The 14071-nt window shown below is 37.8% G+C and overlaps 1 protein-coding gene across 1 annotated transcript in view; it reads left to right on the top strand.

The window, feature by feature from the left end:
* The window catches only part of GPR180 (G protein-coupled receptor 180), a 20991-nt gene extending 6920 nt beyond the window's left edge, over positions 1-14071 (top strand). The window contains exons 4-9 of the mRNA XM_015851543.2: positions 181-361; positions 556-605; positions 4193-4350; positions 10445-10636; positions 10987-11064; positions 12710-14071. Coding sequence (XP_015707029.1) covers positions 181-361; positions 556-605; positions 4193-4350; positions 10445-10636; positions 10987-11064; positions 12710-12868 — 818 coding nt within the window. The 3' untranslated portion in view covers positions 12869-14071. The remainder of the gene's footprint in view (positions 1-180; positions 362-555; positions 606-4192; positions 4351-10444; positions 10637-10986; positions 11065-12709) is intronic.

Genomic DNA, 14071 nt, shown 5'->3' with positions numbered 1-14071 from the left:
ATCAACTCCAAATAGGCCAGGGTTTACACATTTTATCTTACTATCGTTTTTGGATGACAATTACTTAGTATTATCCAGTGATTACATAAATAACATATGAAGATTGTAGCTTACTGCTAACAGTAGCATTTCTGTATAAAAACTGAGTTGTATTTCTTTTTTTATTCTTTTTTTCCACAGGATTACATGAATTCTATTTCCTGCTTGTTCTAGCATACTTTGTAACTGCTTGCATATATGCACAGTCTTTATGGCAGACAATTAAGAAGCATGGACCAATGCATACTGTATTAAAAGTGCTCTCAATCGCATTACTGTTGCAGGCTGGTTCAGCTTTTGCCAACTACATGCATTTCTCAAGGTATCTTTACTTTTGCTTTTAATCTTAAGATTTGAAGGACGTGCTGTTTTTAAAGATTAGTACATGGTCTTTCCTGTGCTGATTTAAAAGAAAACATAGTGCTCACTTTTTAGAAGTTGCCTAAGTATAGTTATAGAGAGAACACAAACTTAGTATCACTTACTTTAAAATATCATCTTTTATTCTGTTATCAGTTATTCCAAGGATGGAATAGGAGCACCTTTTATGGGAAGTCTGGCAGAATGTGAGTATGCTCGTCTGCTGTTTTTTACGTATTCCTACACATGAATGTGTATAATGCATTAATTAATGTTCTCATTGGGCTACATCATTCTGCCCCGTATCACTGCATTTCTGGCATGAAATATTGAGCAACTTTTAAGTTGTTCTTCTGAAAAGTAGGTTTTCTTTTGAAAGTTTATAGTAACTGCACCTAAAGCCCTATAAGTGCGATTCGTCCTGCAAACATTTACCTACATAACTACCACGAGTAAATCTTTCAATGTGTTGAAGAGTTTTGCTGAGTTTTTATGATCCACTGAAGCTTTTGAGGAAACTATCGTATTTTATGGAGTGTGTCATTTCACTAGCAAGTTTAACTTTGATTATAACAAACACGTGTTTTACAGCACAAGTGATAAGGTTAGAGAGCTCTAAAAAATAATTATATAAAGAATTAATGGTAACAAAGCATTTCTGTTGCTCTGTATAGATTTCCCGAGTTCTCATGTGAACCAAATTGTTATAATACTGCCCAAAATGCACTGGTTTATTCTTGCAAGGTTGTTTGGAATCTGAGCTTGCTCTTATTTATTTATTTATTATTTCTGCCTTGTGTATTTTACATTTGAAGCATTTAGTGATTCTTTCTAAGCTAATGTTTTGCCCTCTGATTGTTCTCGAGCATGCCAAGAAAGCAGCACTATGATAGTGAGATGGCATAGGCAAGTAACAACCTACATTTCCCTTCATAGAATTCTTTTAGAAACTTGCAGTTGGAAGTAACTGCCTCTTGATGGCACTTGGCTCCACAGTAATTGACACTCTTGTTTTAAGAAGTCAAGTTAGAATTCTTCGCAGCCTCTTCCGCATCTGAGTATTTACATTTTCCCTCGTGTCCCCTGAAACAAAATTAAGTTGAGACTATGGAAGCAGCCATATAACTCCTTTCCACTGAGAAATCCGGTGTTAACTACACAACCAGAACTGTAGAGACAATAGCTGCATCTGAGAGCTTCTGTGTATGCATGTATAGATTGAAGTGGAAATCACACTTCTGTTTACTTACGGTGAAGGTTACTAAGAATGAAATAGTGTCTTTTGAATCAATATCTGAATTCAGATGACTCAGCTAACAGGCTTTCCCTTTCATACTGTTTTGAAAATTTGTGGTTCCCAAAACTGTAAGGAAGCAGAAGGAGAAGTGGAAAGCTTCAATGCCCATTACAGTTCTGATGGATAGCCAATAACAAGTATAGTTCGGAGATGGAAGATGCTACCATTTTTTTCCCATGTTAAAACAGAAATCCTGGTCTCATTTTCACTAGCTTCACTGGGAGCGGAATTTCTTCTAGAAACCTGTTCAGATGCTGTGCCAAACAATACTCATTTCCCAGCGTTGTTTAATCCTTAATATGTATAAAAGCCTGACACTGTCTAAGTCATCATCTGAATTAATCATATAAATCACATGAATAATTCTGGCACGTAAAAGCATCTCAAATAGCGATCTTTTAACTTCTGATAAAATCAAAATGTGAAAAGTCGAATAGTATTATTATAGCTGTTGATCAGCTGAAAAAATTGTTCAGGCTGACTCCTGTTCTTACCCCTGCCATCAGAATGGTTCCAAAGAATGTTTGTTGATGTTGTGATAGGTGCTTTATGAGTGCATATGTATATAAATCAGGTATCAGTTCAGCAGTGCGTGACTTTACGCTGATCCAAGATATCATGAGATTGTCATGTCCAACTTTTCTTAAATATAAAGCCTCTTCTTACTTGTAGGTATGTGGCACCAAAGACTAAAGCCTGTACTGATCTTTGCCTTAAACTATTTTGCCTGGGAATCTACTTGTATTGTTGCTACACTGAAGAGCAGAGGAATGTCTATATCCAGGATTCGGCCATTTCTCTAGGCTGGCTTTGTGACATGGGCTTGGCTTGGCACGCCTTGAGCTGGCATAACTATTTTTCTAGGGTGTACCATGCCTAGCTAGCATTGTAAAATCATTCCGGGCTCATTTTGCCCCAAAATACCAGTTTGGTGGGTTTTTTTCAAGTTTGTGTCTACTCAAAGCTCTTTAACAGCTGCTAAATAACAAAGGTGTCTGAATATGTTAGAAGTACATAAGCATATAAAGCATAAAAATACCAATTAAATCCTGAGATAAATATATTAACATTGTGGATTTTTTTATAGCTATATTTTGCCAGTATTGCTGAGTGTCAAAGAAATACAGTAGCTGATCTTCATTTGACACAAATCCCTTGTGTGCGTGTTAATCTATGTACAGAGGCAGCATTTTCTACTGTATGTGGAAGTACATTGATCTTTTTATAGTACATTCCAGCAGTTGCATAAAAACGGAAGTTTTCCTCTATGCTGTAGAAATATTTATCTTCTATCTGGTAACAGAAGTGGAAATGTCAAGTATGGAACTAATTTAAATGCGTTAAAATATTAAGTGAATAAGAAGGATTATTGTACATAGTGACCATCTCTAATTTCTGAAACAAATTTGAAATTTACACAAGAACTAATTTCTCAAGCTGCTTTTAGATCTCTGCTTCACTACTGCTTTGAGCCAATTTACGCTGAATTCTATACAATAGCTTTAAAATTGTTCAGTAAGTTTCAGTCAGAAATTTACCAGCTCAGTGATGCTTGTGGGTAGCTTCTAACTCAAGATTTTCTATGATTCTATGAGCTCTGAAGCTTAACAATCACCGCAACAACACCACAATCATCACAACTTTCAGTTCTTTCTAATATAAGCAGGACTTCAGTGAGGCCGGAAGACACATGGTTTAGTATATTCTAGCTTGAAATTTTCCTTACTCACACGCAGCTTCAAACACAGGTTAGAGACTCTGATTAAGAACATAGCACTATAGAGTATGCTTTAGTTGTTTCCAGACAGTGGGGAAAAGAAATAAGTGTACACAGTGAAATGAAGCAAAGGGAGTCTGCATTTAATGAAGTACAGACAGATTACTGCGCCAAACTAAGTTAGTGCTAGGGTTAGTCATTGTATTTACCCCTTTAAGTATCTGACTGTGGAATTTGTCCCAAATATTTGTGCTTTCTGTTGCAAGCTACGCCTTCCTTAAGACAAAATGCAATTAATTTAGAAGTACAATGCCACTGTTTGATTTTCAAACAAAAGTTTTGTGGAACAAAGGAAGGAGTTCGTTTCATTGTGTTTCATATTTGCAGTGTGATTAACATACATATGATTTTAGTCCACTGGCCTCTATAAGTCTGTTTATGCAGGTGGATTCCTGAACCCAGACTTCTTTGACACAAGAGTAGAAGTTGGAAGAATGTGGCTCTGTGCCCACGTCATTGCAGAATTACAGCCTAAGTCGAGGGAAGCTTGTAGTGGTCTGTTTGGTCATTTAAAAATCATTAAAGTAGCCACATTTTGTGGCAAAGGAACTTTAGCTAATCAAGTTGTTAATGGAGATTATAAGCCAAAGTGATTCTGAGGCATAAATATCCATCCTTTGTTTGTGGGTGTAGTGAATATCTCTCTTTGTTTTGGGGGGGAAAAAAAAAAACGTATATTTTTGTGGTGACTCTGTGTGTTTTTCTTTTGTTTTTAATAGTGTGTGACATAGTCTCTCAGATACAAATGCTTTATTTGTTGTTGAGTCTGTGTATGGGTTGGACAATAGGCAGAATGAAGAAATCTCACAGCAGACCTCTTCAATGGGATTCCACTCCAACATCTACTGGCATTGCTGTAGTAGTTGTTGTTACACAGGTTTGTATTTTACATTCATTCTTATACTGAAAGTATAAGTATGTCATTAAGTATGACAGAACTGAGAACCAACTAATTTCAATATTTTATGAGAAAGAAGAGTATCAAGACTGGAGTTAAAAAAAAAACAAAAAACCCACAGCATAATGTGCACCCAGCGAGTCTAATAAGTAACAACAATTCTTCTTTATTTTAACAGTTTAAGGTATAGCTCCACACTATGTTTTTGTTCAGCAGTAAAACCACTTAAGAAGTCCCCGCAGTTCTCTGAACTCCCGGTTGTATCAATTGTTCATAAAATTATGCTGCAAGCCAGATCAGTGGAATGATCTAGGCTGAACTGGAAGGAAGAAAAAAAGGTTTTGGCACAGTTTTGCCAATCTGATTTGCAGAGTGGTCCTGTAAATAGCTGTCATCAGTACAGTTGCGTGGTTGTGAACTGTGATGTTAGTGCTGACAACAAGGGGCATGGGAGGAAGGATGAGAGAAGGATCCTTACAGTTCTTTTTCTGTCACCAAAAATATGAGATGGCATCCTCATCTTAGAACCACCCCAATAGGATGTCTGATGGCCTTTTCAATCAGTATAAGGTGATTCTTTAAAGGTTCATAAGCAGGATTGTTCTTGCAAATATACAAATGATGTGACACATAACTTCATTCAAATGTTTTTCTATTAATATAAATTAGAAAGTCAAGTAAACCAGTAACTTAAAAGTAAATTGTAATGGAGATCGTCCAACCCGGGTGGTGTCTTTTGTAAACAAATTTTTTTTAAATCACAGCATAAAGACAAGAGAATCCAAAAGCCATTGAGAATGAGAAGAACAGGGAGAAACTGGAGACAGTAATGAGGAAGAGATCATACTAAAGATTTTATGCCATTTGAGTAATGTCTGTAATTAGTGCTGCTTCCAAACTAAATAAGTGGACTGCTAAAACATTAAGAGTAGCTGGGAGCTTACAGTATTCTTGCTAATTAAGAATATAAACCAAAGCCTATTAAGGTCAATGAGACTGTTGAAATTTAAAGATGGGTGTCAAAGTAAGGTGGAATGAACCTATCTAACACCAGAAGTTTTACATACTGGTAGTAAAGACTTCTGAAGTATTTAATTCTATTCATGCCTCTCCTCTGGTACATGCATATGGATGTGTTAATACCCTGTCACTTGAGACTGGAAAGTTTGCTGTTGTTTTTTTCCTTTTTACTATACATAGAAAGGGCACTTGTAACCATCAGCTTGATCTTTTTTTAGTTGTTACTTGCAGTAAAAATTGGGGCAAGTATCGTACAGTCATGCTGCCCCAGTACTGTTTAATTATATATATACACCAATGGCTATTTGAGCACCAACAGAGGGCTGGTATGAAATTGGCTGTCTTCTGTGAGGGCACATCTCTGCCACATCTCCTTTCTCAGTACTGTTGGGAATGTCAGGTCTGGTCTTGTAGGAACAGAATGCAGATATCAGGGTATGTCATTGCATGTGGGGGTCTCCAGTTTGTTTCAGTGTCTGCTGTCTCCAGCAAAAGTTCTTTGACACCGTAGCCTTTCTGGAGAGCGTGTTTTCCATCACATGTTCAGTATATGTGGTTACATGTGACTACAGGTTTTTTTCTGACAGATTTCTTCTCCTTATAGCAGAATGCAACTATTGAGCTCAGGGGAGCAGAACCCAGGCTATGTCATCTGTCTCTGACCTCAGGACCTCATTCTCTTGATTAGTCTACTGTTTATTGGTCTAGATTGATGTGGGTATTGGATCTGCTGTAACCAGGCAATCAATGATAATGATCAGTGATCACTTCTAATGACAAAAACATAATCTCATCTCTGTTCTGTTCTTTCTCAGAAATTCTTATGGGAGAGTCAGCCTCTTTCCATGCCAGACATATGTGTATAAACAGAGATTTCTCAGGATTGCTATGGAGGATACTGGAAACCACACGCATCACCTTAACACAGCAGATTGAGTCTGGACTGTGTTTTATTAACACTCTGCTGTTATCCAACTACTAATTCCTCAGAAAGTTTTCAGATTGTTTTTTTATGGCATGGATTTGTTGGTTGGCTTGTTTCCCTTCTTGTTTTCTCTCTTTCCATTGATGCTATTGGTTCTTTGCTTCTATTCTTTCAAAAACACCAACAATTTCCCAGCCTGTGTTTACATGTTGCCATCAATGTAGACTGACCATTGCCTCCTTGCCAGCAAAGTCTTGTCTGATCTTTGTGGCTGCAGACAGGTAGCATCTCAAAGGAGGGACAAGCCTACCATTCATCATCTCCTTTTCTCCTAGTTTGTTCTTTTTTTTTTCCTTCTTTCATTCTCAGCGCAAAAGATTCCCAGGCTGCTCTGCATTCATTACCTGTTTCATACATTGCTGCTGAGACACAAACCTTGTTGATAACGTTCTACTGATAACAAACCGTTCCCATCACATAGACCCAAGCAGTTTAAGCTTTCAGGGCTGATCAGAGCAGAGGCAGCGATTACAGAAGGAAAGGTTATCACTTTGACCAAAATGCATATTGAATCTTAGTGTATTAGAAGTCGTTCTTCACAGAGGTCTTAGATACACTCCAAAGGTACGCTCAGGGTGAGCCATGCCTCTGACCTCAGATCTGAAACATTTGTTACTGTACCTAAGTTCATGACATTACATACTCAAGTACTAGACACTAGTCTTGTCTCCCTGCCACCTAATTTCCCTTTTGCTTCCCCTTTACCTTTATCTCTCAGAAGTTATCTCCTCCATGCAAACCAGCTTTTGCTAGAGATTGATATGTTATCTTGCTCTAAAGTCATTCCTGGAATAGCAAGGGGCAGAGGGGGTTCCACCATAATTGTTTCCTTCTGACAGAAGAAGTGACTGTTTGGTTCTTCATCATATGGATGTGGAGATCCAACTTGTATAACAGGATCATCAAGATAACGTCCTTGGTGAGCTTCTTCTAGCTGCTGGAGGGAGAACAGTGCTGGACAGCAGTTGGTGTCCTTTGTCTGGTGTGTTACATAAACAAGGAGATGGTCTTTCTCCTTTAATTTATGAAGAAGCAGTTATGACTTTAATGTTAGACATAAGCTCTGCAGTTCATCCAGATCTTCCATAGACAGCCAGAGCAGAGTTGTTCTGCTGGATAACAGTCAGGATATTCACCATGATTTCTTCTCAGAGGTGAAAGAATTCTGCTCACTGGTAACAAAAAAATCGGATTCCATCTTGAACATGTTGGTATCTGTGTATTTTTTAAGTCTCGTGCCCAGTGCTACAGCAGAGGGAGCAGATGTGTGCCTTTCTGTGGTCAAGTTGAATGGCATCAGAGCTTACTGACGCTACTCTCAGGCATAACCATAGAGATGTTGACTTCAAAATCAAGTTTGTCTGTGAAAGCTTTCCCTCCACTGAGAACATACTGCCTAATCCACTGTAGCTTACAAACACTCTGTAGCACAGATTTCTACTTTATAGAATGCTGCTTTTCTCCAGTGAGCAAGAATAGATCCGGCTCATAGTAAGAGCAATGACAAATGTTTTTTTCTTCTTCAGGTTTCTTGTGTGTTGCACTGAAAGTTCCATTTCTGCCTGTAATGCTTCTGCTTTCTAATTATTTTGGAATAGCCTAATAAAACTTAAAGGAGCTGAACTTCTGTGATCTTACGCTGCTATCACTGCATGCAGTCTTTGTTCAGCTGTGTTGTCTGCACAGTTCACATTCTTTAGAGGGCTAGTCCAGAGCAAACCGTATTGTCAGATGCTGTTTTCTTGTGAGGATTTGGACTTTGTTCTCGTGATTGCTTTGCTTCAACTCTTTGTCATCTTCTCATGAAAGTGGCTTCTTTCATTGATGTTACTTCTGGTGGTAGGTTAAGGATGATTCAAACCCTCGTGAGTCCTGTTCTTTAAGGCTGAGATGGCTGTGGCATCTACCTAAAAGTCCTTCTTAAATTGATACCACACTGCATGTTCATGTCAGGGAGATTCTACATATATAATTTTTCTAAAGTTTTCTTAGTCTATGTCCAGTCCAAGGATATTGAAGATTGAGTTCCCATGCATAAACATCAAAAAAGGAAATGCTCTGTACAAGACTGCTGTCATTCTGTAATTGACAGAATCCTCGATGATTTCTGGGTGTATTCCACCTCATTGAAATTCTACTTCTGCATTGGGAATTCATCAGGTTCATACCAAAACTAATGCTTTAGCCACAACTTTACCAAACACTGCTGTTTCTTAGGATTTTAAGAGCCATTTAGTCTTATTTCAGGCTTAATCCTTGAGAGGATTCTCAGTCAAGTAATTTGATCATCTTGAGTTATTTGCTTGGAGTTGCCCAGAAAAGGTGTTTCAGCAGCAATGTTAGAAGAACATTGGTCAGATAATTTCCTCATCTTAATCAGTGATATTCAAGACGTGCTTTATACTTCTTACTCTCTCATATTTCCATTTTTCTATTCAGGTGGCTGAGAAGTAATTAAAATGACAACAGTCATGTTCACCATGTCATAGCCTGACTAAGGGACGGAAAAAGTGAGAGAGTGCTCTCAAAGCATATTCTTAGCCAAAAACAATCTAGTCTCAACTGACGAGACTTGAGGACACCCAGCTTTGGAATGCACAGGTGTATTGCATATTTAAAAAATAAAAATAAAAAAAGAAGTTTATATCAGTAACCTTTCTGTCACTAAAATATTGATGTAGTTAGAGAGCCTTTGAATTTGTTCAGAGAGGAATCTGACTAATTTAGATTTCTAAACTGAGGCATACAATGTCTCTTTCTGAAGGCCTTTAGAGCTGCCTTGCTCATATAAATCAAATTTGACTACCTTTCTTCAGAAAGCCTGCTTTATTAGACACCTGAAACTCAAGTGCAAGTTATATGTCTGTAGTAGGTGGACTGGATTCCAGTGTGTATTCAGTTCTTAAAATGCCACTCGGCTGCTACATGCTGCTGGGAGCCTAAATTTTATGGGTATTCTAATTCATAATGTTAACAATCCCAAACTCTTGAAAAGATTTTATTCAGCAAGACCCAACTTTCAAGCAACTCTGCAAGTAGGCACCTGCCTTCTATTCAACTGAGACTCAGAAAGTAGGCTTTTCTTAATCTGTTTTTCCTTAGACAATCTATCAGCATTCTTTCTCACAGTGCGCTTCTAACACTGGATTCTACAGCAAGTGGATACAGTGCTGTTTTTCTGAGTGTTAAGGTGGATTACTGTCTTGCATGTAGCTATCTGTTGGCTAGAGTGTTTGTCCAGGTGTTGCAACAGCACTTGGAACCTGTGACGCTGCTTTTCATAGTCCCTAAGAGGATTCCAAGCCAGTTGCTTGCAGAGTCAGGCTCGCTCCCGGTTTCTGACCTAGCTGATGTTGAATTCTTTTCTCCACGATGGCACAGCTTCAATAGAAGGGGTGGAGAGTGGCCCACCCAAGAACAGCCTATAGCCTGGCAGTTAGGGCACTCTCCAAGGAGGTGGGAGATGTGAGTTGGATTTCCTTTAGGCAAAGAAGGGAATTGTGGGAGATCCGAGTTCAACTTGGGTGAATGCTTGATCCTTCAGGCTATTGTATAAAAGGGGCAGCAGCACCACCCTCTTACTTCCCCATCTTTAAAAAGAAAAGTGAATCCTGTTAGGATTTTGAAAGAAAAGGCGTAGTCGCCTGCCTTTGAAACAAGCTTTACAGGTTGTGAATCCCAACTGGAAGCGGACACCTCCCTGTATCGGTTCAGTGGGCTTCCTGCTGAGTAGGCTGACTGTTTAACTACATTAGTATCTTGCATTTTAGGCTAAAATGCTCCATTCCTTCTACCTAACTTAGAGAAAACTGTAACTTGTCCAACTTTCTGCAAGTCATGAAATGCAAGAAATGAGACCCTGTTCCTGACAGTCACATTTGGAGTAATGCACAGCCCTAGGAAAGCAGTTGTGGCCAGGGTTATTTGTTATGTAACATGGCAGTCTCCAGCATGCAGAGAAAAGCGTGACCATTTGTGCTGATAATTTGATCTGTGATAAAAAGATTAATTGAAGTTTCACGTATGATCCTTGCTTTCTAAATGTATGTTGCTGTTGTTCTTTTCCAGAGCTTTTTATTAATTTGGGAACAGTTTGAAGACACTAATCATCACAGCTACCATTCACACCACAGCTTAGCAAGTGGACTGCTTATTGGCCTGAGAGTTTGCCTGGGGTTGTCACTGGCTGCTGGTCTTTACCAGATCATCACAGTGGAGAGAAGCACGCTGAAAAGGGAGTTCTACATCACCTTTGCTAAAGTACGGGCTCATGGAAACTGATCCGTTTTGCTGTAAAAGTAATCGTGGCACGCAGTTGGCTGAAGCACTGAACTGTTTTCCTCCATAAGAAAGTTAATATTTAAGTGTCTGATTTGATTAAACTGCACCTTGTCATCATACTCCGAGCAGTCATTTTAATTTGACAAGTAGCATAGAGCTTTTCTAAACAGAAATCCCACCTTTCATTGTGTGGTTTTCATTCTGTTGATTGAAAATTAAACAATGGATTCATAAAAAAGACAGAAATGTAAATGCAGTTCCTTTAACTGTCATCTCTTTCTTCTTAGCTGGCATATAGTTATTTTATAACTTACACTCTTTTCTTCTAGGCCTGCATTCTCTGGTTTTTGTGCCACCCATGTCTTGCAACCGTTTCTGTAATATTCAGAGAATATCAAAGGGAAAAGGTATGTACAGGCAAGATAAAAGAGATGGAATTTGAATAGTAGTTGTTCTTCATGTTCAGTGTTTGTTAGCAAACTCATGCTCTTAGGCTGTTAATCTTATGACCCCAAAGCAACTTGAAAAGTCTTAGTCACACAGCTCTTATTGATGCTAATGTGAGTCATATTTTACAAAGGCATACTGGGTTTGAATCATCTAAGGGTAATCGTTTCTAGACTAAGGGGGATGGGGAGATGGTTAAGTCAAAGGAAAATGTGGAGGGGGTGTTTCGTTTTATTGTTTGCTTGTTTGTTTTTTAATTAAAAGCACCTTGGGGTTCTTTTAACAAAGCTAGCAGAAAGATAAATCAGTGGATTTTTTTGTTGTTTGCTTTTCAGTCTTCATCGTTTAAAAGCTTTATGTGGCTAAATAGGTCAGGGAACCTGTAGCTGAACTGTATTCTGTAGATTAAGAGATCTGTCCAAATGCCTAGTTTGGTTTGTGAGCTCTTAACATTTAAAAACAAAGGTGGGCTTACTGGATTTCTTGGTTGCTTTATCATATTGGGAACTAAAGAACTAGTGTGTGGAGCCTGCCATGTTCAGATAAAGTGCATTTCTATTCTCAGGTGATTGGCTACCACAGTCCAGGGTAGTTTGCTTCTTTATAGTTATAACCACCTTTGCATTTATATGCAGATATTTTCAGAAAATGAGCTTGTGTGGGTTAATATAGAAAGGGGAAGAAAATATTCTACCAAAAATATGTAATACTTATGAAATATTGATACAATGAAACAACATAGTTTTATTTATTTATTTATTTATTAAAAAGATAAATCCGGGGATAAATGAGAAGAAACCTCCTCTAGATCAATGAAAAAATCTGTTAGGATGAGCAGTGACGAGAATGAGTAGACAATAACATTTTGCGATATTTTGAGGGTTTGAGTTTACTGAAGGGAGGCTGTTGTTTCTGTCCTCTTGGATTTTGAGAAGGTTTAACCGTCGTGCAGCTGGAGTACCTGTGTTATGGTTATGATGTATTTCCTCCTTTAAATACATTTAGATATCACAGAAATGTACAATCAACAAATACTAAGTTTGTGCAAGAAAAACATGGGTTTTAACAGACTCTCTATACCAAAAATTACACTTGTGTTAAATCAGAAACAGTGGTTACCTTGTTGGTTTTGATAAATACTGCTTTATGTGTCTCTTACAGATTAAGAGACTTGCAGTGAGAAGAGGTCTAAGTGAGACTGTTGAATCACTTCCCTCACAGCTCTGCGACTGTGCTAGTTCAGAGTGTTTTCATGTTGTTTTTGTTTTTTTTTCTCCTCTGTTTGTTGTAAGAAAAGAATATCTAAGCATCACCTCTGCTTGTGGAACTGCATGGGTGGTGAATTGCAAGTCTGAAATTCCCCGGAACAGAGACCGCCAGAAGGGGTTATGTGACTTGCCTTAGGGCCATCTGCTGATTTGAAAACATCCAGGTGTGAGAGCGTGAATCTTGGACTTGAGCTTCACATTCAAATCTTCTGTAACTGCAGCAGTATTAAAAGATTTAAGGTTAAGCTTCAAGCATACACATACTGTGCTGGTAGTGCTGGTAGAGATTTATTTGGGCTTGTTACTCACTTTTTCTCCTTTTTTTTTTTGTCTTTAGATTATTACCATAGGCGTTATCCTCTGTCAGTGCATCTCCATGGTTATCCTCTACAGACTTTTTCTCTCACATAGTCTATATTGGGAAGTATCTTCACTGTCATCAGTAACATTGCCACTGACTGTATCCTCTGGACATAAAAATCGACATCGCTTCTGAGATGTTTAGGAAGAATATGTTATGTAAAAAAATGTGCAATAATGATCTAAATATGCAGGTATTTTTGTCACAGGTATGTGATACATTGGTTTCACTGAAAAACCAGGTGATTGTATCAGAGCATTTCATGGAACTTTGGTCTGACATGGTCAGTAGGTTAATCTGTTTAAGTATTGTGGCAAAAATGGAGTAATTTGAGTGGAAAAATCTGTAATCGCAGTAATTTCCTAAATATGGTTTGTGTGTGTGTGTGTGTGTGTGTGTGTGTGTGCAGCAACGGGTGCCGAGCCATATCACAGGAAAGTGTAAGGAATCTTTCCTCCCCCATCCACAGCCACAAAAAAAAAAAACGTCCTTACTTTATATCTGTACTAGGTTTGAAAGTCTTATAAAAGATGGTTCTTGAAATGTCTGCAAGTTCAAACAAGTCTGATATAGGCCAGTTGTGAAATCGATGTGATGTCTTACAATGAATACAAGTTTTTTGGTTGTTTCTTTTTTTTTTTCACGCTTTAGGAAAAAAAGTGTATTTTATATAGAAGTATAAAGGAAATGGAAACAAAAGAGGGAAAGTCCACTAAAAACATATATAAAATGTTTACAGCTATCTACAGGAAACTTCCCTTTATCATTGGTGTGAAATAAGCTTTTTTGTATTGGTTAGAACTGTGATGAAGATGGGAACAAAGTTTGTGTTTTCCTCTTTTGAAGTAAATGTAACTAAAAATTTCACCTCGTCGTGAAGATCTAAACAATATTTGAGGCTTAAGAAGATACAGCAACATAAAGGTAATTAAAACAGCAGGCTCACATTTACAAAAAAAAAAAAAAAAAAAAAAGCCAAGAGAAAGAAATGGGTGATGTGGCACTAGAATTTTAATCCTGATATAATTCATTTCTCTTACATTGAGGATTCAATCATAATTAAGCCATATACACAGATTAAATTAACAGAAGCATTTCATATAAATGTTGGTTTCAGTCATCAACTACCCATGAATTCCTGCCCAAGGATACTTAATCAGGATTAAATTTTCTATGAATAATTGAAAAACAAAATACTCACTGGATTTGTTATAATCCATGTTGGCACTGAGTTCTAAGTAGTTGCCATCTTCCATCCATTGTAATAAAGCCATACTACTTTGTGATGCCCTTGCATTCAGAAAAACAGTGTAAATATATACTTTATTGAAGTGCCTA

Source organism: Coturnix japonica, chromosome 1, assembly GCF_001577835.2.
Source record: "Coturnix japonica isolate 7356 chromosome 1, Coturnix japonica 2.1, whole genome shotgun sequence".
Taxonomy (NCBI): domain Eukaryota; kingdom Metazoa; phylum Chordata; class Aves; order Galliformes; family Phasianidae; genus Coturnix; species Coturnix japonica.
This window is presented reverse-complemented; position numbering and strand designations above follow the sequence as displayed.